Raw genomic sequence first — 23,402 nt, 5'->3', positions numbered from 1 at the left:
ATATAAGGTGATGGTGGGAGCAAGGTAATAGTACAACTGGTGGGATTTATATTGGCAGGATAGCGGGAAGCGTACCATACTCGGAATTAGAAGAAACTTAGGTTTAAGACCTGTCTCTATCTATATTGTGGTGGGCAAATGATTTTCCCCAAGCCTCAGTTTTGTCTTCTGTAAAGTGTGTCTGTAGGGTCTGCAGGGCAGTTAGGTGCCACAGTGGATAGAGCACTGGACTGAATTTAGGAAGATCTAACTTCAAATCTAGACTCAGACACTCATTAGCTATGTGTCCCTAAAACACTGTTTGCCTCAGTTTGTTCATCTGTAAAATGAGCTGGGGAAGGAAATGGCAAACCACTCCAGTACCCTTGCTAAAAAAAAAAAAAAAAAAAAAAAAACTAAAGGGGTGACAGAGTGAAATATGACTCAAAATGACTAAGCAAAGTGTCTGCACTGCCTGCTTCACAGCTTTGTGGTGAGCATCCAATGAGATCGTAAACATAAAGTGAATTTTCCCAACTATAAGCGCTATGTGAATGTTAACTATTTCCATCTCTAATATTGGGAGTGCACATAGTGAGTGAGGGTAAGGTGCTGAATTCACAATCAACAGCCCAGGGTTCACTTCCCATCCTCTGAAGATAGATACCCGTATCATTAACTTGCTTCATGGAGAAGTCAGTGCCAAGTTGTAGGGTGGAAGGCTGTGGGTATGGGAGGCCAAATCATCTCGAAATAGTTTGTTGAGATCCAGCCCCTGGCTTTAGTCAGTGAAAGAGAAAACCTCATTTCCACTTCACATTCATCGGTCGCTTCCCCTTCATTGTTTCAGAAATCAGGTGGAATGTTTGGGCACCAATGTCCGACTGGCCATTCTTGCAGAGAGTTCCTTTAATTCCCAGAAGCCCACTACACAGTCCTCAGGCGATTAGGGCAAGAGGAGGGATGGCCTATAATGTTGTCAAGTCCACTTCCTTCAGCGCTAGAAAATTTTCAGGGGAGACTTTTGAAAATTTCTACATTAAGTGATGACCTGAGGCAGAATGGAAGATGCTTGGGAAAAGAACATTAGTAGCATGGAGGTTCTACTGCAGAAAATCACTTTTTCTTGAGATATAAGGCCCTCAGAAATCTGACACCACCCAGATTTCTAGTCCATGCACTGTACTCCCTGCGTCGGATGGTCCAATCAAAATAGTGTGTGTTTTCCTACCCAAATAATACCTACATTGGTTTTTCCCAACCTTTTCTCAAGTTTCTTCTTCTAGCACAGAAGCAAGGCTTGATGAAGAGGGTGATTACAGGAAAGTAGACATGGGATGTTCTCCACCTCTGTGTCTTTGATCTTTGTTCCTTATACCTGGGAGGGACCCTCTTATTTGCCTCTTTAATTCCTAGTTGTTTTTTAAAGTATAACTCATATTCCACTTCTTTGAGGAAGTTCCACTTCCCTAATTACCCTAGTTGGTAATGATAATAATAGTAATTATTATTAATAATTAAAATATTAATAATAATAATCGTGTTTATATTATTCTTTACATGTTACTTTATTTGATCTACAGCTGAGAAGTAGATGCAATTATTGCATTTTATTGCATCCCCATTTTATAGAAGGGGAAACTGAGGCAGAGAGCAGTCACATGGCTACTAAGTGTCTGACGCCATATTCAAACAGCTCTTCCTGACTCCCAAGTTCAAAACAATGTCCAGCTCTTTGCTTCCTCTCCAATCTCACAGAGAGCTTTATTTTGTTTCTCTCTAAAACTTAGCTTATCATGTAATGCTGCCGGATTATAATTCCCTGTGTATTTTTCTTATATTCATGAAATATATAAGCTGCATAAAAGTAGGGACCATGGGTTACTGCCATTCTAATCCCCTTCACAAACAGTAGTTTCATAATAAATGTCAGTGTATGTTAGTTCAAAGAGCATCAATGCTGATGATGAAAGTCCTGGGTTCAAATTCTTGGGCAAGTCACTTAACTTTCAGAGCCTCCATCTCTCTTTTGTAAAATGTGGTTGTTGGACTCGATGGCCTCTGAGGTCATTTCCTGCTTCAGATCTTGGGATGTCCCCCAAGCCTGACCTACTCTCCTTCCTCCCCTCTGCCCCTTGATTCCCTGGGCATCCTTCTATCAAATCTTCCTTGCCACATTAGTCTTCTCCCCAGACTCCCCACTGCTAGTGCCTCCCTCCATAAGGATCTCCCCATTACATTATATCTGTCTTATGTATACATAATTGTTTACATGTTGTCCTCCCCTTAAGATCGTGAGCTTCATGAGAGCAGGGGCCATATTTCTATCTTCCTTTGTGGCTGCAGTGTCTAGCATGGTGCCTGGTACATTGGTGATGTTCTTCACTCATTTTTAGTCATGTCTGTCTCTTTGTGACCCCATTTAGGGTTTTCTCAGCAGAGATAGTGGAATGGTTTGCCATTTCCTTCTCCAGCTCATTTTACGGATGAGGAAACAAGACAAACAGGGTGAATTGCCCAGAGTCACACAGTAGTGAGTGTCTGACAGGGTCAGATTTGAACTCATGAAGTTGAATCTTTCTAGTTCCACATCCACCTATATACACATAATGTCTGTATATAATGTATATAAACATATATAATAACTACACAGGTATATACACAAACACACACACTCACACTCACACACACACACATATATATATGTCCTTCCATCCAACTGTCTATCTGGCTGACACTTTGAACTATACTTTGAAAATCTTAAAGTTCTCTTAAACTATCATCACCATCTAATATTCTGTGGTTGTTGGATGTTTGTTGGATTTCAGATCGAAATATCTAAGTAGTCCACAGTTACCTATTTTTAATAGATGCCAATGTAGTTAAAGGCAAATAAACATTGGGTGCAGAATATTGCAGACGGGAGTGGAAGACAGACTCTGTATGCTACTGGGAAACAGTAAACAGGTTGTGGCTACAGGTGAAGGGTCTCAAAGAAGCCCAGACTCCAGATTTTCAACTCAGTGATAGTCTAACAGGTTTAAGTATTTACATTCATCAAACAATTAAGTATCTTCATTGTGCTGAGCCCTGGGGACACACAAATGAAAGATATCAGCCTTTGCTTCCCAGGAACCTTGGAATCTTCTGAGAAGATAGAATTTGTACCCAGCTGAGCACAACACAATGCAGAAAGAGATGGCGGCAATGGAAAGATCCCAAGATTCTATCTCTAGGGAAAATTTTTTAAAGAGATGTAGATCACGTCCACCTGGGAAAAGGGAAGAGGGGGAAGGAAGAGCCTAAGGAAAGTTTTCATGGACTAGATTGACCTGAGCTTTGCAGGAAGAGAAAATCTGGAAAGATAGACATGAGGAATTGGGAGCACATGTGAGGCAAGGGGGAAACACCTTGAGAAAAGGCAAAAGACAGCAGCATGAAATCGAGGAACAGCTGGTAGGAAGGTTTGCCTGGAATGTAGTGTAAAGTAAAGCTAGAAAGAATAGAGCCAGACTATAGACAGTTTTAAGTGGATCAAGGCGGGAAATGGATGAGAAGTATTTTGCAAACCTTACATCATGGTGTGTGTGTGTGTGTGTGTGTGTGTGTGTGTGTGTGTGAGAGAGAGAGAGAGAGAGAGAGAGACAGACAGACAGACAGACAGACACAAACACACACACACACACACACACAACTCTGAGACTGAGATTAGGAACAAGGCTAGGAAGCCTTTTTTTATTTTATTTTATATTTTACCCCAAACTCAGTAGAAAGAAATAGGAAACTTTGCTGGGAAGGAGTAGGACTAAATCTGTCCAGTGGAATATTATTTTAGCAACCGTATGGAGAGTAGAGAGTGCCAGGAAGTTCTGAAAGGGAGACTGGACACAGGGAGATCAATTGAGAGGATATGATAGCAGCGCAGTAGAAAGTGATAAGAATCCAAAATTGAGTCCTAGCCATAGGATGAGAGGACAGATGGGAGATATTGTGGAGATAGAAGTGAGGAAGATCTGGCAACAATTAATTGAATGGGGAGGGAGAAAGGAGAGGGAAGAAGAGTCAAGGCCGACTGAGGTTTTGAGTGGGTGGCTTAACCAAGATAAATGAAGGAAATGGCAGGAATCAGCAAAAAATTCAAAACAATTGTTGCTGAGGAAGAGAAAAGTATGTTCTTCCCCCCCCCCCCCCCGCCCCTTTGATTGCAGCATATAAATCTTTTGTTCTAGTTTCAGATTCAGGTAACAATTCTTGACACTCCGCACTGGTCCCCCCCAATTTTAGGATGACAATGACAATGCTCACTTATTATATTTCAGAGTATTTGAATAATTTGTCTGTTTTCTGACTTAGTGAGAGCCTTAACGGAAGGGAGTCAGATCAGTCACTTAGTCAATAAATATTTATAGAAGCACACAGTGCTAACTTCTGGTGATACAAAGACAGAAGTGAAATTAGTCCCGGTCCCAAAAACTTAAGTTTCTAACTAGGTATAAATCACATATATTTATATTTGCTGCCATTTAGTCATTTCCTTCATCTCTGATTCTCTGGGACCCCATTTGGGATTTTCTTGACAGACATATCAGAGTGGTTTGCCATTTCTTTCTCCAGCTCATTTTATAGATGAGTTAACTGAGGCAAACAGAGTAAAGTACCTTGTCCAGATTCACACAGCTAGTATGTTTCTGAAATGAGATTTGAACTCAGAAACATGAGTGTTTGGGGCATTATAGCACCACTTAGCTATCCTGTACATGTGTATAATTATATGCAGAGTGTTCCATACAGTTATATAGATGTATACAGAATATATACAATGTAGATGCAGGGTGACCTTGGATGGAAAAACACTGATAATTGTAAGGACAGGGAAATGTTAACTAAAGGATACAATTTTTCCTGTCATCCAAGCTGCTTCCTAGAAACAATGGAAATGTTTACCCTTGGTCCTTCCTCTTTCCTGCCCATCTGTGGATTCCCCCAAATCTTAGCATTCTCAGTGAACCTACCTTGGGAATTCCTTTCTAGTTACTTATCTGAATCCTTGCCTCCAATCAAATGTAAGCTTCTTGAGGGCAGGCACTGGCAATATTTTTTTTTTCTTTGTATCCCAAGGAGCCAAAGAATAACTTCCTTCTTTTCTTCTGAGTGTAGACATACAATTTTTTTCAGCACAGGAAACTCCCACTTAGAAACAACTTCCACAAATAGAGATTGATTTTTCAGCTATAATTATGAGTGTGCCATAATCGCCTATATCAATGAAAGGTGGAGTTCAAAGGTGATGCTTCCTTGGAATCATACAGGTCATGCATGTCAAAGCAAAATTTCAGTTCAAACCTTTTGGACTGCAAGGTTCACCCTCATGCAACACACCACCCTGCTTTCTATTTTGTCTATGCTTAATACATATTTTGAACCAAGTGAGAAAGTGAATTTTGTTAAGATACTGAGATACTATTTAGAGCTCTGTGCAGCTGGCAGATACCTTGTAGGTTGCCAAAACAGCATGGTTGCCAGCACTTAACATAGAGCTAGATAGAAAGACAGACAGACAGATAGATAGATAGTAGATAGTAGATAGACGGAAGGATGGGTGGGTGGAAAGGATGGGAAGGATGGATGGAAAGGATGGGAAGAATGGATGGATGGGAAGAATAGATGGATGGGAGGGAAGGAAAAAAGAGGGGAAAATATACACATAGATATATAGATTATAGATATATAAACATATATAGATATAGATACACATATTATAGATAGACATATCTATCTATATAGGCACTTAATAAATGCTTGTTGACTTGACCCATGACCCCAGAGTTTATAGGGTCCTACTTTGGATCTATCAGCAGCATCATCTTGAGAAAAATGCTTACCTTCTGTCTTGCTAGTAATGAATGGATGCCCAAAATATAATTGCTGTAATAGAGACACTAACAGTCTAAAGAGCAGGGATAGCTCTTTTAGCATCCCACTCAATATTCCAACTGACATGAACCCCAAGGAGAATTCAGCACAGACATTAAATCTTTTGTTCTTGGTCCTGTGGACCATCACATGCCGTTATTGTCAATTGAGGTTTTCCAGTGTCCAGTCTATATTAGAATGGTCTGCCATTTCCTTCTCTGGTGGATTACAGCAAACAAAGGTTAGGTGACCTGCCTAAGATCACACAGCTACTGAGTCAGATTAGATTTGAACTCAGTTCTTCTTGATTCTAAGTCTAGAGCTCTATCCACTGCACCACGTAGCTGCCCTGCAGAATTCAAGTGCCACCTAACTCACAGTTATTATGAGGCTCAAACAAGATGTTAAATATAAAATAGTTTTTCCAACTTTAATTTGCTGTATAAATAACTCTCTCTAAGATTTAGAGATACATTGTCTAGCACAGGGAGAAGTGGGAACATTTGCCAGGGTCATGTAGCCAATAGGGTTGGGGCTTTTTCAAGGTCAAATGAGGTAGGAATGGGAGACCCGTTTCTATAAGTGGAGGCCCCATATTAAAACCAGTTATGAGCCTCATGAATTAACTATTTCATGGGGAAACTGAAGCCCCGAGAAATCTCGGGATTGCCCAAGATCACGGAAGAACAGATGGCAGAGCCCACTTCCAGAGCAGGCGCTCACTTTGCAGCTCATGCCGCCTGGGTGGCTCTTGCTTACAGTTGCTCCAAATGGACTCTCTTGGTTCTATTGGCTTATTTCCACCATCAGCTCCCACATGAGTCCCATGAGATGGCCCCGGTTTGGAGAAGAAGCATCCAAGTACAGGTTTGAGGAGCGAGACCAGGCTCACAGAGGCTCCCTGGCAGCCAGAAATGAGCTCCCAAATCCAGCCTGTGTTTGACTCAAGTCCTTAACCGCTTTCTCCAAGCAGAGAAAGAAGAACCTGTAGCAGGCGATGGCCAGTTGGGATTCATCTGCAGGAAGGAGAGCTTGATAAATGGCTTGGAGTCAGCAAACGTTTCTGCATTAACAGTGGAAACCATTGAAGGAACGATTGCTTAGCTTGGTAAACTATCAGTTGAAACTTAAATTTGCTCTGAGAAACTAATGGCAACAATAACTAATAATAATCAAAAGTAGATATTAGTCAGCATTTCATTGAGTTTGTAAAGATTTCACCTCTGCCATATAGTTAGAAAGACACGATCAAATGGCTAGAATTACAAATCAGAAATTCTTCTTTTATATTTCCTGAGGCAATTGGGGCTAAGTGACTTGTCCAGGGTCACACAGCTAGAGTATTAAGTGTCTGAGACCAGATTTGAACTCAGGTCCTCCTGACTTCAGGGCTGGTGCTTCGTCCACTGCACCCTCTAGATGCCCCTAAACTCATTATTTTTTACATACTTTCTTATTCAGTTGTTTCAATCATGTCTTTGTGACCTTATTTGGGGCTTTCCTTCTCTAGTTCATTTTACAGATGAGGAAGCTGAGGCACACAGTATTAAGTGACTTGGCTAGGGTCACAAGTTAATATGGGCCTGAAGGTAAATTTGAAATCAGGTCTCCCCGACCCAGCACTCTATCCACTGTACCATTAGGTAACAGATGTAAAACTCCTGTAAAAGAGCCTACAATGTCCTTGAGAATTCAGAAAACGAATGGGACACAAACCAGAGCATTAAAATACATAAAACCATTGCCTCCACCCACCCAGACATATAATGACAGCAGAAACAATAGCCAGCATTTTTATAGCTCTCACTATGTACCAGCCACTGCACTTAGCACTTTACAATCTCGTCTGATCCTCACACCAATCCTGGGAGGTAGAAGCTCTTATTATCCCCATTTCACAGATGAGGAAACTGAGGCAAACAGCCACAGAGTTAGTCGGTGTCTGAGGCCATTTTAAACCCTTCCTAAGCCCTGTACTCTATCCACTACAGAAATCGAAGCACATTTTAAAGAAAAGTTGCCATCTCTAATACTCAGCAATTCAAGCCATATGGAGCGAAATGTTTTCAGAATATAGGGAGCTAGCAGAAGAAATCACAGTCTCATAGGAATAGGAGGAGGTACATTTCGTTCGTTCCTGTCGTTTGCTTTAGACTGTGCCAAGGATGCTTTCAGGAAGCCCGTGGAAGTTGCACTTCCAGCTCAAGATCATTCTTCAACTATAAAAAGCAGCCATTTGATTTCCCTGTACATTGATCCACTGAACATTAAATCATCACAAGCGATAGCTTGGTGGTGGCTGGTCATGAGACCGTTCCTATCTGAGCCCCACCAGGAGATGAGAAGATGCCCATGGGGGTCTGTGTGACCCTGGGCAAACCTTGTCATGTCTTGTTGCTTCAGGCACGCCGGGTCAGGTTTTATAACGGGCAGAGAAGGAGCCCACCTGTGTTAGGAGAGGCAGGGTCCTTAAATGGACATTCTTTATACCAACTTTATCCCAGGTTCAGCCAAAAATAAAAATGGCTGATGTTTATTCAGTGCATTATGGTTTGGAAAATGTCATACATTTAGGATCTCTTTTGATCCTCACGATAGCCCTGTAAGATAGGTGCTATTATTATTATTCCCATTTCATAGGTGAGGAAATTGAAGATTAGAAGCTCCAAGTGATTTGTGTAACAAAATGGCAAATAAGTATCTAAGGCAGGCTGGAACCTGGGTTCAAATCCCCTTTCTGTCACATACTTCCCGTATGACCTTGGATAATCACCACCTTATGGGATTACGCTTTCCTTAACTATAATATGATGCAATTGGACCAGGTATCTCTGAGGTGCTTGCCAGCTCCAGGTTTAGAACCTCAAGTTCTGTTATAATAAGTCCTACAACCTGTCCATTATAATGATCTAGAAAAGCAGAGAAGCAGCCTGGGAGTCAGCGACATCTAGACTCAAGTCTTGCCCCTGGCACATACTGGTTATGTAACTCTTCTCCACCATGAGTCCACGATGCTGCCCTCTCCTAATCATCTAGGAGCTGCCATGGATAGAAAGCTGAGTCAGACAGGCCGGAATTCAAATCTGACTTCAGATGCATATTAGCTCTATGATTCTGGGTAAGTCACTTAACCCTGTTTGCCTCAGTTTCCTCATCCATAAAATGAGCTGGGGAAGGAATGACAAACCATTTCAGTACCTATGCCAAAAAAAAAAAAAATTCAAGTGGGGTCACAAAGAGTTGGATGTGACTGAAATGACTGAACCACATCAACAATGGTGAAAGGAGTGTCTACTTGAGGAGATCTTCATCTCAATGAAATCACTGATTTAAATAAAAAGTAATGGCCAGCAGTGCCTTCAAAATGGTCCCACCATTGAGACGTCCTTTCTCATTGGTGAATCACACTCTGTGCAGATTTCACTTTTCCCGATACCCAGCCTTCTTAATTTTCGGTCTCATTTTCTTTTGACTGCTGGGCTCGGATTTTTCCACTTCCTTTCAATTATTGTTTTCTTTCTTTCTTTTTTTTCTCTCTGAGACATTCAGGTGAGGACACCTCGGTGTCTCATAGAGCTGCCTGTCATTGTTTCAATCAGCTTCCCCCGACCCGGCTCTGTTGTGCATCCCATTCTTCTTGTTCCCAGATGGACCTGGCTTAGCTCAGTGAACTGAGGGCCTTTTGAAGTCTTCCTTTTCAAACTGGGTCTCAGAAGACCTTGCCAGGGAGTGGCTCTGCCTCGGGAAAGCTCCCCTTATCTGCAGGAGAAGCCGACTCCTCCTGTTGGATAATTAAGGTCCCCTCAACTGCTACTTGCAGCTTTGCCTACTCCCGGTGCCTAAACCTTCCCATCAATAGTCAGAGCTCCTCAGGCCTGACAGCCCCTTGACAGCATGTGGATGAATTCAGCCGCCAGAGCTGGCCCTTTGCACCCAAAAGAATCACAAGCGAGTGGCTGAGAGGAGGAGGAGGTGGGTACGGGAAGGAAGGTTTGCCATTGGTTGCCCTGCTGTTGCTACCCTGAGTCATCTCTTTTCAGGGATGGGGCTTTCGGTGGTTCAGTCATTCCAGGAGGGATGAAAATATCATGTGCAAACCGAAAAAGCAAGAGCTAAGGCAGAAGTAAGGGGAAAGGGGCAAAGAGATGAGGGGACTAGCAGGCAGAAACTGAGATAGATAGACAGATGGACACACAGGTGAAAAAAAAAAAAAACAGACAAATGGGCAGTCCCATAGTCAGACAGACAGGAACTTCCCATAAGGAAATAAATGGATGGATGGATGGACAGACAGACAAACAAACTGAGAGATGAACAGACAGATGTTTGGATGGACACACAGTAAACAGATGGACAGATAGACACACAGATGATAGATGGATGGACAGATGAATGCACAAACAGACAAGAACATAAGGAAACATAGATGGATGGACAGACAGACACACATAAGGAGATAAACAGATGAATAGGATACACAAGTACATGGACAAATGGACAGATAGATATATGGATGAACACAGAGATAGGGAGACTGATGGATAGTTAGATAGATATACAGATGCACAGACAGACAAATGGAAGAAGATAAAAAGAGATAATTAGACACAGAGACACCTACACAAAAAAGCAGACATAGACATTCTGAGAAACAGGCAGACACACTGAAACACACACACACACACACACACACACACACACGCAGACAGACAGTGTGGATCTGGGGCACTGCTAAAGTCACATTGCTCTGCCCATGTTCCCTTTCTGCCTTTGGAGAACTGGCCAGAGCTGAAAGAAAGCACCAGGCCCAAGAGCAGTCCCCACACACCCATGGCTCAAGCCTGGCATTAATTCAGTGGTGCTGGGGAAAATGGCCTTTAATTCACTTCATCATTAACGGCAGTCAGTCGTAATAGGTCCTGGCGCAGCAGCAGCAGGAGAGTGGGAGAACAGAACTGCTCTCTTCCCGGCTGGGGACAGAGGCACATTTCAGCCTCCTCATTAGCATTCCCCAGGAGGAGCTGAGCATTTTATTATATCTTGAGCCGGAGCTCGGTCATTTAAATCACCTGCCAACAACACCGAGGTAGGCCGGCCGGAGCTCATTGTCCAGAGCTCTGCCTCCCAGGAGTGCTCAGGTGACAGTGTGGTGGCAAGTGTACACTCTTTATGCCTTTCTGGTGCATAATAAGAGGCTGCATGCTGCGGTGGCCAGAAGGCCAGTCCCGCTCTCAGAAATAGTGGGATTCAAGTCCTGCCGAAGGCGTATACTGACTTATGTGATCCTGAACCAGTTGTTTGACCCCTCGGTGCCACGGGCAAGTCTCTAAGACTATTAATTACAGATGAGTTGCTGCTCCACATGACTGGAAGGACTTTTCCACATTGATGAAATTACCAGGCTGGGAGACATTGAAGGGAGGAATGTTTCCTATCTCATCATTCTTCCTCCAAAAAAAAAGGAATAAAGCTATCTTGCTTCCCTTCTATTATTCTATTCTATTATTCCCTATCTGTTTCCTTTTCAGATTTACCCATTATTCTAAAGGTTTATTTCTGGATAATGAAGAAGAGCCAGCAGATCTCTGTTGCTCACTGCTTCTATGATCTTGGCCAAATCACTTCAATTATCTGGCTTTAGTTTTCTCACATCTACCTTTCCTGTTTCTTACAGGATCTGTATTAATAATTTGGGGGTATATTATTTCTTCTTTTATGAAGGATCTCAAATTTCTGGTCTTTAGGCTATGTTGTTCTAGATACTCAATAGGGACTAAACATTTGTCACCAGGAGCGATAATTTGCACAATTTCTATCATGTCCTTGCATAATCTGCATTAATGCATAAGTCTGGGTTCTCTATAGGGAAAACACGCAAATATCCAATGAAATATAGATTGAAGAAGATAAATATATATATGTAATGTATTTTAGAAATATTAATATGCTGTATTGTTATATTACGGTCAACATCATCATTGTTGTATACTTATGAAAAGTATACTTGTGAAACCAACTCATTGGAACCTAGATTTAATAATATTGTAAATGGGGCATCATCATAACCCTAAGGTTTCTAAAATACTTTATTATATATATATGTGTATATATATATACACACACACACACACACATATATACACATACATATATAAAATATATGTGTGTGGAGAAAGATATGTTTTTATATGTGTGTATATGTATGTGCACATATGTGTATGTATATAAATATGTATTGCATATATGTATGTGTATGCATATGCATTGTGTATATGTGTGTATGTATCCATGTATGTATGTGTATAGAGAGACCCAGAACAAGGACTACATCTCTCTTGAGAGCCAGAATGAAGAACAGGGCATTCTAATCATAGTGTCTACAATAAGAATTGTCCTCAAGAGTTTTCATTGAATCCTACAGAAGATAAAGTTGATGATTTTTTATTCCATTCAAAAGGAATCATTTTGTCCATCTGCTTAATACTTTGTAGCACATTAACCAAAAGAGTCAGAGCAAAACAGGGACTTTTACCAGGATCATCTCAGTCTTTTCTGCAATTTCTGGGGGCCAGAACTTGTGTCTGGTGCCATGATCAGAAATCTCCCTCCCTTTATTTCTGAAAACAAAACCCCATGATAGCCATTCAAGCAACATGTTATACCTGACATTCTTGACTGAATTCTGAGGGAACATGGAGGCCCTCATTATGATGATGATGATGATGATGATGATGATGATGATGACTTTTACATTATTATCACCATTATCATTATTCCATATCCCCAAAATCTGACATTCCCACCATTTGGATACACATTTTGTTCGGTTTTAAATGGTCCCAGAGCACGCTTTGGAAATTTCTGGCCTAATAGATATGTAATATCTTCTGAAACAAGGGTTCTTAACATGGGATCCATAAACAAGGCTGAGGAGAAAAAATGTATCTTTATTTCCTTCAATTGAATTTTAAGATTTCCTTCAATTATTTTAAAATTTTTTGAGAAAGGATGCACTGACTTCAATAGAGTCAATAAAGGATCCAGGATACAAAACAGGATTAGACCCCTTGATTCAGTTATTCCTCTGTCACGTCCTCTATTTAGAACAAGGGTGCTACTTAAGTACAGAAATTCTTTCCTGTATGTAAAGTCTAAACAGGACCACTAGGTGCTACAGTAGATAGTGTGTAGATAGTGTGCTGGGCTTGGAATCATGAAGACCTGACTTGAAATCTGGCCTCAGACACTTACCAGTTGTGTGATCCTGAACAAGTCACTTCATCCTGTTAGCCTCAGTTTCACCATCTGTAAAATGAGCTGGAAAAGGAAATGGCAAACCACTCCAGTATCTCTGCCAAGAAAACCCCCAAACAGTGTCACAAGGAGTCAGACATGACTTAAAGGAATGAACAACAAATCTAAATCATCTTCCAGCCTAAAAATAAAATAAAAACAAGTTTTCTTTTATACAAATAAAGAATGGGAGTGAGGCCATACCACCAAGCCACCACCCACTCCCTGGAATTACTCTGAGAGGGACAGAATTACAAATCATTTTATTTGCATATTTTCCCCATCTTGCACTAGAGGCTCTTCCCCGTATACTCTATTTTTCTGTGATTTCCCTCTAGCTCCTTCTGACTGCCTTCTTTTCCATGTCTCATCTTACTTTCCTCCTTTAGCTTGAACTTTTTCCACAAGCAATATTAATTGAAAAGAAAAAGAGATTTCCCCCCACACCCACAAAAAAGAAATGAGTTCCTCATCACCATCTTTTGCCCAAAGATCCTTACTCTTAGACTCTTTCATTGGGATTTGAAATATTTAAGTTCTCCCCTTTTAACCCAGCAAGCACATGTGCAACTTGAAGGAAGAAGCCTTATTTTTCCTTAACTAATTTGGTTAAGATGGTCTGCCATCTCAGGTAGTGCCCTTCTTAGAGGGAATGAGATCAATGTTGCTTTGGAAAGGCATTAGCAGCAAGGCTGAGCACTTGTTAGCTTGGCAGGGAGCCTTCACCAGGCTGGGAAAGTGATTTATTTCTCCACCTCCCTACAGGAATTGGAATCCTGGTTTTAGAGGTATCTGACCCCGAGTGAGCTCATTAGGAAGGATTACTCACTTTGTAGTATCAGTAACAAAACTCACAAATCATATTCTCAGAATCTATTATCAATATGGTATCCACATGGTATGGTGGAGGTAGAGGGGGACTGGATACTAAGTAAATATGAGACTATTGATTTCTGTCAAATTCTGCATCTAAAAATCAGCTACATCTTAAAATTACTTTGATTCTCTTACTATTGAACCCAACACCCACGAAACAGACAGCAGAGTAAATAATTTAAAATTTTAATTGTATGGAAATTACTTTGGGCCAACATTCAAAATTCACAGCTCAATTTTTTTTCAATATCATTAAGCATCTACTTTATCATAAAATTGATGACTTTCATTAATGTAGTACTTTTATCAAGTCCTTTAACATTTGTTAGCTCATTTTAGCCTCACAAGTACCTTGTCAGGTAGTGCTATTTTTAATATCACCTTTTTGTTGTTGTTGTTCAGTCATTTTCAATTCTGTCCAACTCTCTGTGAACCCACTTAAGGTTTTCTTGGCAAAAATATTGGAGTAGTTTGCCATTTCCTTCTCCAGCTCGTTTTACATTTTAACAGGGTTAAGAGACTAGGGTCACACAGCTAGTGTCTCCAGCCACATTTGAACTCAAGAAGATGAGTCTTCCATGGCCAAGGTACTGGGAGTGCAAAGTAAAAATGGCATATGTCCTATATTTCATTCTGCGTGGCAAGAGGAAATGGGAAGGGAAAGGATGTTCCTACATAAATAACATAAACATTAGAGAGTACTGAGGCATAAGGGAAAAGGAGACAAAACACTCCAGTGATGTTTGGGGAGTAGAAAAAATCCTTTCTCGGATATCAAACAGGGTTCAAGAAGGCTTCATTGAGATGACTTCTGAACCAAGCCTTGAAGGGAGGATAGAGGTGAGAAGAAGAGGGGAAGGAATACCTTCATGAGAGATATCTTGAAGAAGAATAGCACATCAAGGATTATCCAGTCTTCCTAGTTTCCTTGAAGGAGGAATAATGGGAAATAAATCTGAAGAAAAAATAGGAGTGGAGAGCCTCCAAGACCAGGGCAAAGGAATTACAATTTTTTTTTTCCCTCAAGGCCATCAGGAACCACGAAAAAGCTTTGGAACATGAGTGTGGCCTGGGCCTAGCTTGGAAAGATCAGTTTGTCAGCAGTTATTTTAGGGGTGTATTAGTTAGTTATTCTCCCCACTGGCACGGACCCTCTTTAGTTCAATCATTCACTGATTTTTTGTCTCCTTCCAGTCACAACCAAAAGATTTTTGTGACTGCAGAATATCTTTTTGGTTACTCTTGACTGGAAAAGCAATAATCTTTCTTATGTTATTGTTGACTGACAAGTAAATGAGATGAAAAAAAGTTTGTTCAAATCTCACCAACTTTATTAGGTCGTTTGTAGGACTCCCACAGCAGTAGTGAGAGATGGCCCCAGCAGGAGCATTAAGATATCCTGTTCAGCATCTGCCTTTTGCCTTTGGTGTTTTTGTGGCATTCCCCCAAACAACTTAGGAACTAGCATCAATATGCCCCGGCTCTGTCTGATTTGTTTTTTTGGAGCTCAGTGTGACAGAGCCACCATCTGACCTGAGTGTTGGGTCCCCAACCGGGCATCCACAGTCATGTGAAATCAAGCATCCAGAGAATTATAAAGCAGGATGTCAATCTCACCTGTTCACATGTTCTGTGCTCTCTGAACTTCCACCCAGAAACGAAAACCATTTTCCAGTTCTATGCAGGGCCTCGACTTCATAGAACCAATCTTGACAGAATCAAATCAAGAAATATTTGTATTAAGTCTTTTCTGCATACATGTTACTGCTGGGCTTGTGGCAATTTGTACTTCCCTTGGCCTAGCTCCTTCTCTTCCTCAAATCTCCCCCACCTTCATTCCCTCTGAATGTATCATTCCCTTCATCAATCAACTCTAGCACCTACCCATGGCTTCTAGAATCCAATAAAAAATCCCTCTATCTTGCTTTTAAGGCCCTTCATCATTTTGCCCAACCCATCTCTCCAGACTCCATGGATATTACTCTCCCCTCACACTGCTTGACCCAGTCAAATTGGCCTTCTCTTGTTCCTTACACATGACATTGGGTCTTCCAACTCCATCATTTTCCACTGGCTATGTCCCATGCCTGGAGTTCATTCCCTGTTCGCTTCCTCCTAGAATCAAAGCTTTACTCAATGACTATCTTCTACAGGAAGGACTTCCCACCCAGGTGCCTTTCCCTCTCAATGCTTACATTTAATGGCGTTATTGTATTTATTCTCCAAATATTTCTATTACCGAATACCAAATCTATGGCCAAATACAGCTCTTTGTGAAGATTGCTTTTTTCTTGTCTTTGTCTCTCCATCATCTCACACGGTACCTTATTGGTTGAGCTATTGCTCCTCGTACTTTTTCCTTTAGGGCCAAAGAGCGCCAGAGCAAGCGCTGGGAGTCCACAGGGCCGTCTATCACATTCAGTCCAAGTCAGGAAGCATTGATTACCTTCCTCCTGTGTTTCAAGCATTGGGCTAATACTGGGGGGACAGAGAGAGAAGTGGAACAGTTTGTATTCTTGGGAAGCTTCAAATGGGAAACAACACATATAAAAGGAGATAAATAGAAAACCACAAAAATTAATTTCAGGATGGAGAGAATCCAACATTAACCACTGGGAAATGAAGGAAGGCCTTGCAGAGGAGCTGATACTTGGGCTCAGCTTTGAAAGAAGCAAAGGGAATGGGTTCTCCCTGAGATTACCCCTCAGTAAGAGAACTGACTGCCACTATGGTTTGTGCCCCCCTTCCAAGGAGTACCAACTTAATTTTATGTGTATTTATCCCCTCCATAGCAGCAAAGGAGAGAGAAAGAACTGAGGAAGCAGCAGGAGAGAGAGCAACGGAGACACTATGAGGAACAGATCCGCCGTGAGGAAGAAAGGAGGCGAGCAGAGCATGAACAGGTAAGCCGCTGCCAGAAGAAACCTCAAGTGGGGCCATTCGGTGTGATTTCAGATGAGATTGCTACAAGGAAGGAAAAAAAAAGATTTTTTTTTTCTCCCTTTGTGACCAGCTGTAATTATCACAGCTTTAAGAAATCTAATGTATAACCTGATAAGTCTCCTCCTCCGTACCTCAACGGCCAAGGGCAAGATCTTGGAGCATTCTGACTTGGTCTACCTGGTCCCCTTGTTAATGCTGTATGAGTGAGACTTTTTGGGACGAGCAGATGAGTTCTCCCCTTCCATGACTAAAGCTGTTCTCCTTACCAAGCTTTCTTCCTCACTGCTCTTAGCTCATTATAGCCTTTTCTCCCTAACTCCATTCAAAGACCAACAGTGTAGGATGTCGCCCCCAAGAACTATTAGGTAAACACCAGGTGGATAATAGCACTCAACAGTTGGTTTATTCCCATAAATTCTAATTCAACCCAGAAACTTTATTGCACGACTTATGTTAGGAAGCTCCCAACAACCAGGATCTTAGAAGAATAAGCTTGAAAATGTAACTGAGGTTATTTAATACCAGGCAATTATTATGAAGCTCATTTCCATTGGCCATTTTTAAAGAAAAGTTTTTGTGCTTTTGATCTAAATGTCTTTGCTTGGGAAACGTGTTCTTCTTGCTGGCTAAAGAGGTCTCTGGGTGTTTTCCTTTTTCGACCCACCCAACCCCCTCCTTCTGGACTCCACTTACCATCTTCTGTTGCTTTGTGAAATTACTAGTTCTTTCTTTCTCCTCTCTTTCTCTCTCTCTCTCTCTCTCTTGGTCTCTGTTCCTCTGAATTCCCTGCTGGCCGCCTCACCAGGAGTACATCAGGAGACAGTTAGAGGAGGAGCAGAGACAATTAGAGATCCTGCAGCAGCAACTATTGCAGGAACAAGCCCTCCTTCTGGTAATGGGATCCCCAAGCATCAGCTTCCTGCTCTCTGTCTTTCTTTGGTGTATGTGTTTGCATGGGGTTGCTTGTGTCCTCTGTCACACATGCATGCATTCTAAGAGGGAAACCTGGTGTGCAAGACACAGGAGAGGAAGTCCTCCAAACTCTGCCCTCCAAACTTTGCTCTTTGACTGATTTTATAAAAACTTGAAAATGTCACTGGAGGACCTGGGTTCATATCTTAACTTTGTATTTAATGCATGTGTGATCTTAGGCAAGTCATTGCACAAATTCCTAATTTTATTTATTTGTGTGTAAGCATGTGTGTATGTATGTGTGTGTGTGTGTCTTTGGGTTTATGTTTATATCTAAGTCTAGGAATTTCCTAATAAATTTAATGGGATGATCAGGAGGTGAGTCCTTGCTGGGAAATTCTCGATTGTCAATTAGCTTGCTTCTCAATATCAGTATACCCTTAGATATAGTAAGAGTGAAGACCTTTCTAAGAAGTAAATTTGATAAAGGTGAATGATGACTTATGTACCTTGGGAACTCTCTTCACCAATAAAGACACACAATACCAGAAGAAATTCAAGCCCGTCACTTTAGACACATAGAGATTAAGTGGCTTGTCCAAGGTTATACATTTCATGTCCCCCGAGAGATCTGAACATAGATCTTCTTGGTGTTGATGCCCAAAACTCTAGCCATCGTCTCACCACTTCTTTTTGAGACAACTTATTTTTAATAACTTACAAAAATCCAGATGGAGTATCACTTTCTGGGTTCTTTATTAAATCCTATCATGTGATAAAGTTTTGTGAAAACCCAGCTGCATTATAAGTTCAGAGTGTTCAAGACCATGGCATTCATTGCTTTGGGACTCTCAGAACCATTTGTGAGCATGCTGAAGCAAATTCAAAGTAAAGCATATCATTTCGATGAAAACCTATTCAAATTTACAAGCTCTAAAGGCCGTATTTTATTTGTGGACTATTAATTTTGTTTTATGCTAAGAACATTTTGTGTTCCTGGCTCATACTGCTCTCATTTGAAACACTTTAAAATTTTTTTTATTGTGACAACATGCTCTCATTTTGTTTACTTTTTAAAATCAAAATTCTATTCAGTGACATTCTGCTTTTACCTTTTGAGTCCATAAATGTGCTTATTAAATGGAGTTAGCCTATATTCATAAATACACATACATATACACAAGCATACATATATACATATACACAAATTTGTCAATTCCTTCCCATTTTTTTCTTAATCATGGGCAAGTAACTTTAGCTTTACTTTTTGGGGGTCTTAGTTTCCTCATCTGCAAGATAATAGGCTGGCACTGGATGCCTTTTGAGTTTCCCTCTACCTGAAAACCTGTGTTTCTATGTTTTCTTCAGTGTGGAAACATCCATATGAAGTCTCGTATTATATTGAGAAAACATTCCACGATGGGAGCTCCAAGCATGGAAACATCCATATGATGCAGACCATCATACTGATGGTCGTTTATAAGTCTTAGTGAGTTTCCTGTAACATTGAGAATTAAGTGATCTTATACTTGAGCAAATATTTAATATTATCAGAGATGGAACTTGAACCTATTTTTTGTCTCGTTTCCAAGACTAATCTTTCATATTCACCATAATAAACTGCCTCTTGACTTTTTTCCTTGAGGTTCATATTTAATTATAGATCTTTGATTGAATTAAATGACAAAATTGGAAAATGGAGGTGAACTATTTCAGGTCTTCTGCAATGACAGGCCCATGCCATTGCATTGCCACCATTTTGCCAACTTATGTCGGAAATCTAAAGTAAAAGGATTTCATCTTGAATGCTAGTTTTGCTCCTAACATCATATGTGACCTCTTCAGGGCTTTGCTTCATCTGTAATTCAAAGAATCAGCCTAACGAATTCTAAGGTCCTTTACAATCTAAATATACGCCACTTGGGTGACCTTGGTCAAGCTTCTAAATGTCTCTGGGTCTGTTTCCTCTTTAAAAATCTGAGGTTGGACCAGGAGTTTCTTGGCCACTTTAAATTATGACACTTCCCATTTGATCTTAGCAAGTTACTGAATATCTTTGTGCTCTGAATCCCTCAAAATGACAGGATTGGTCTAGATGACTTCTAAAGTCCTTTCCAATGCTAAATCTAAGACTGGGCTCAGTTTCCTCATCTGTAAAAGGTGCAGGTTGGAGAGGATATCTAAGGTTCCTTCTTCTTCTAAATCTAAGAATTGGTTCTAAACCATGAATGAGTCTTGACTAAGTGGGAAGGAGGGGTCATGTTTTTTCTTTTTAAGTTCTGCTTCTGACAAGCTGCCCCCATGTTAATCCCATACTTGGATGTTCGTCGGTGTTGTCTGTGCCCATGGTCCGTCTTCCTTTTGTCAATTTACAAGAACCACTGTGCTTTTCTCCTGTACCCCTGACGTTCTGTTCTCTGTTCTTCTTCCCCCTCATTCTGGGCAGGAGTATAAACGCAAACAGCTGGAAGAACAGAGACAGGCTGAGCGACTGCAGAGGCAGTTACAGCAGGAAAGGGACTATTTGGTCTCCCTTCAGCAGCAGCAACAGCAACAGCGCCAAGACCAGAGGCCAGGAGAGAAGAAGCCTCTATATCATTACAAAGAAGGGATGAATCCCAGTGAGAAACCAGCCTGGGCCAAGGAGGTAAGAAATCAAGGACAATGAGCTCCATGATTCTGAAAACTTGGTGAGCTTGGTCTACCCACATGGGTGGAGAACGAAGTTGGATGCAACAAAGTTGTGTCCATTCCTTACGAGACTGCCGCCAAAGGCAGAGAAAAGTTAACTCAATATCCCTTTATGTTCGTGTCAATAAATTGAAAATTCCAAGTTAACATTTTTTTTGTAGGGCAGATACTTTACAAGCCCTCCTAGCCTTCAGCTAGGGCATCTACCACTCATGCATGGGATATATGATTGCTCTGAGACCTACAAGGACTTGATTTGTTCTTGTATGTTCCTCACAGGTAAACCTCTGTCTCCAAACTGGTAGAGTGGAATTAATAAACATAAGTGGTTAGATTTGCAAATTAATTAATTTTATTTTTTTAACGTCCAGGGGTAAGGGGCGGTAGAAATAGAACGACAAACATGCATAATGTGGACTTCCTTAATGTACCTACTGTCCATTTTCTTCTTGACATGTATTAGAAGAAAATCACAGGAGATGAGTCCCTTTTCCCTGCTGTCTGGCAAAGGGGCTTGTGTCCTGTGTCCACATGCTCTTCTCTCTTCATAACTACTGCTGGATTTTTTGATGTTTGTGCTTTAATGGTTCGATTTTGTGATCTACTCCCAGGTACAGCAGTGGCCCTTTAATAATTCGCCCATTCTTCCAGCTAAGTGGACTCACTGTGCTGTCCGCCAGCAGCTGGCGTGCCTTGTGACCGGCAGAGATGTGTCACTGCCACCTGCCACAGAGCCTTCTCCCCCTCCTGAACTGGTCCCCTTGGCTAAGCCCGAGTCATGGTCCAGGCCCAAGGCGGATGTTCCAAAAGCCAGCAGGCTATCTTCCATGACCACGATAGCGGCGGGTCCTGTGGTCCTGAAGAATGCCAAATGGAGGCAGCTGTTAGAGACTCCATCACAGAAGAACATTGTAACTGCTGCGCAGGTTAAGCTGGGCCTCCAGGAACAAGAGCCGAAGACGCGGGAAGACGCGAGAACCGCAGTGGTAGCCCGTCCCAGAAGGTCTCACTCCCAAGAATCTGGCCCATTTAGGAATGTAGGCACCGAGCTCGTCAAGACTTCCTCACCGAGTATTTCCAAAATAACGGGCCCCGGTTTGGCTGATGGGAGACTCCTGAAGGACTTTCGAGCATCCCCTGGGATCTGGGGAAGAAAGTCTGTGAACTCATACATATTTACAAGTGCCTTTTCTCCTCTAAGGAGTGTAAAATCACTAGGTGACATCTCCTTGGGGCCAGAGCACTTTAATCTAAGTGTTTCCAACCCCGGGTATGACTTCAGAAGAATGAAGAGGAAAGCTCTCCATGAAAATCACTTTGTTCCCTTGAGAAGCACCCCGGAATTTCTCCTTTCTCCAACACAGCTTCTCCATGCACATACTCAAAGGAAGCTAGGGGAAAGCTTGGAGCAATTTCTTCTTCCCTCCTTAGGTCTCTACCAAGCACAATCTCACCTGAATTTATCCACATTGGCTCCTTTACTCTCAGGTTTCCCTTTGTCCCCCTCGCAGAATTTCGTAGCCTATACTCGCCATGTAGATCTGGCTCCTCTGCCTTCAGCCTTCAGGAATAACCATGTGGCTGATGGGAAATCCTCATGGATTCCCATGATGCCATTTTCTAGCCCTTCTTGCTGTTCATCTTTACTTCCTTTGCAAGCACCTTGCAGTAAGAAAGCCGTCACGGTTGGGCCCATAAATGGCAAGAGAAGCATATCACGGAGCACTCCTGATGTGAGGTTTACCAGATACCATGACGTCGAGCCCCCATTGGTGGGTGCCATCACCCAAGGAGTCTTATCAATCTCAGTTCTTCCTGGACACGTGTGGGCTTATTGTCTCTGGTCATTTGGTTCACACAACTCCTTTGGGGATATGTTTCATATACTTCTAGTACTATAACTAACATAATTCTGTTCAAAGAGGGTTTTTCAAAATTTTCAAAATGGTCTGTACTTGTCTAAAGTCAGATTGAAATATGAAAAAGAAGAGCTAAAAAAAGACATAAGAATGAGTTGATAATTTCTTTGACTCAACTCAGCATTTGTTTTTAGGATCTGTTCCTTTTCCAAGCTGAGAAAAGGAAAAAAACTACACATATATCTCTTAGTTTGGACCTAATTCTAAATCTAAATTTTTCAACAATCTGCATATATAGTTCTATTGTCACAAACCGCATCTCCTAAACTGGAGAGGATGAGTAATTTAAATAATTACTATATACTTTTTGTTTTAAGGCTCCCACTGTGAACAGAATTTTCCAGCTAAATGTGTGGTCAGGTTGCTGTCCCTATAGCTAGCATGGCCAACTGATGAAATGATTTGGATGTCTCTGAGGATATAGGAATGAAATAGAAAGTTGACTTTCCCAAATGAGATTTCTCCCAGAATGTAAATTTGTGAATCTGCTGCGAGGGCATGAGTGAGTGAAGGCATGTACAACACAGTCCAGTGGAAGAAACATCATATTTCAAGTCATTGGACCTGAGTTCCCATTTACTCCTTATATGATCTAGGACTTTGCCTCTCTATGTCCCAGTTTCCTCATGTATAAAATGAAGGAATTAGACTAAATGGAGTTTTAGGCCTCCTCTAGTTTTAAATCTGTATCTCTATATTCCTGTATATAAGTCAACAGATATGACTGGACCACTTTTGTTGCTCAAAGAGGATGGCCAAGATGGCTCCATGTTTGTAGAATCAATCCACTTTTTCTTCCGTACTTTCTCTAGTCTCCAGAGCCATGTTAGCTTTCCAATTTTATCTTACATTCTTCTTTGCAGCATAATTTTAATT

At 41.3% G+C, this 23,402-nt stretch overlaps 1 protein-coding gene across 9 annotated transcripts in view; it reads left to right on the top strand.

The window, feature by feature from the left end:
* TNIK (TRAF2 and NCK interacting kinase) overlaps positions 1-23,402 on the top strand; it is a 401,978-nt gene that overhangs the window by 295,191 nt on the left and 83,385 nt on the right. For 5 of the 9 annotated variants that reach the window (XM_031957661.1, XM_031957658.1, XM_031957655.1 and 2 more), the window contains exons 13-15: positions 16,854-16,964; positions 17,810-17,896; positions 20,363-20,563. In XM_031957661.1, the coding sequence (XP_031813521.1) occupies positions 16,854-16,964; positions 17,810-17,896; positions 20,363-20,563 (399 nt within the window). The remainder of the gene's footprint in view (positions 1-16,853; positions 16,965-17,809; positions 17,897-20,362; positions 20,564-23,402) is intronic. The other 4 variants (XM_031957660.1, XM_031957659.1, XM_031957656.1 and 1 more) reach the window with 2 other exon arrangements.

This window comes from Sarcophilus harrisii, chromosome 3 (genome assembly GCF_902635505.1).
Source record: "Sarcophilus harrisii chromosome 3, mSarHar1.11, whole genome shotgun sequence".
Classification (NCBI taxonomy): Eukaryota; Metazoa; Chordata; class Mammalia; order Dasyuromorphia; family Dasyuridae; genus Sarcophilus; species Sarcophilus harrisii.
This window is presented reverse-complemented; position numbering and strand designations above follow the sequence as displayed.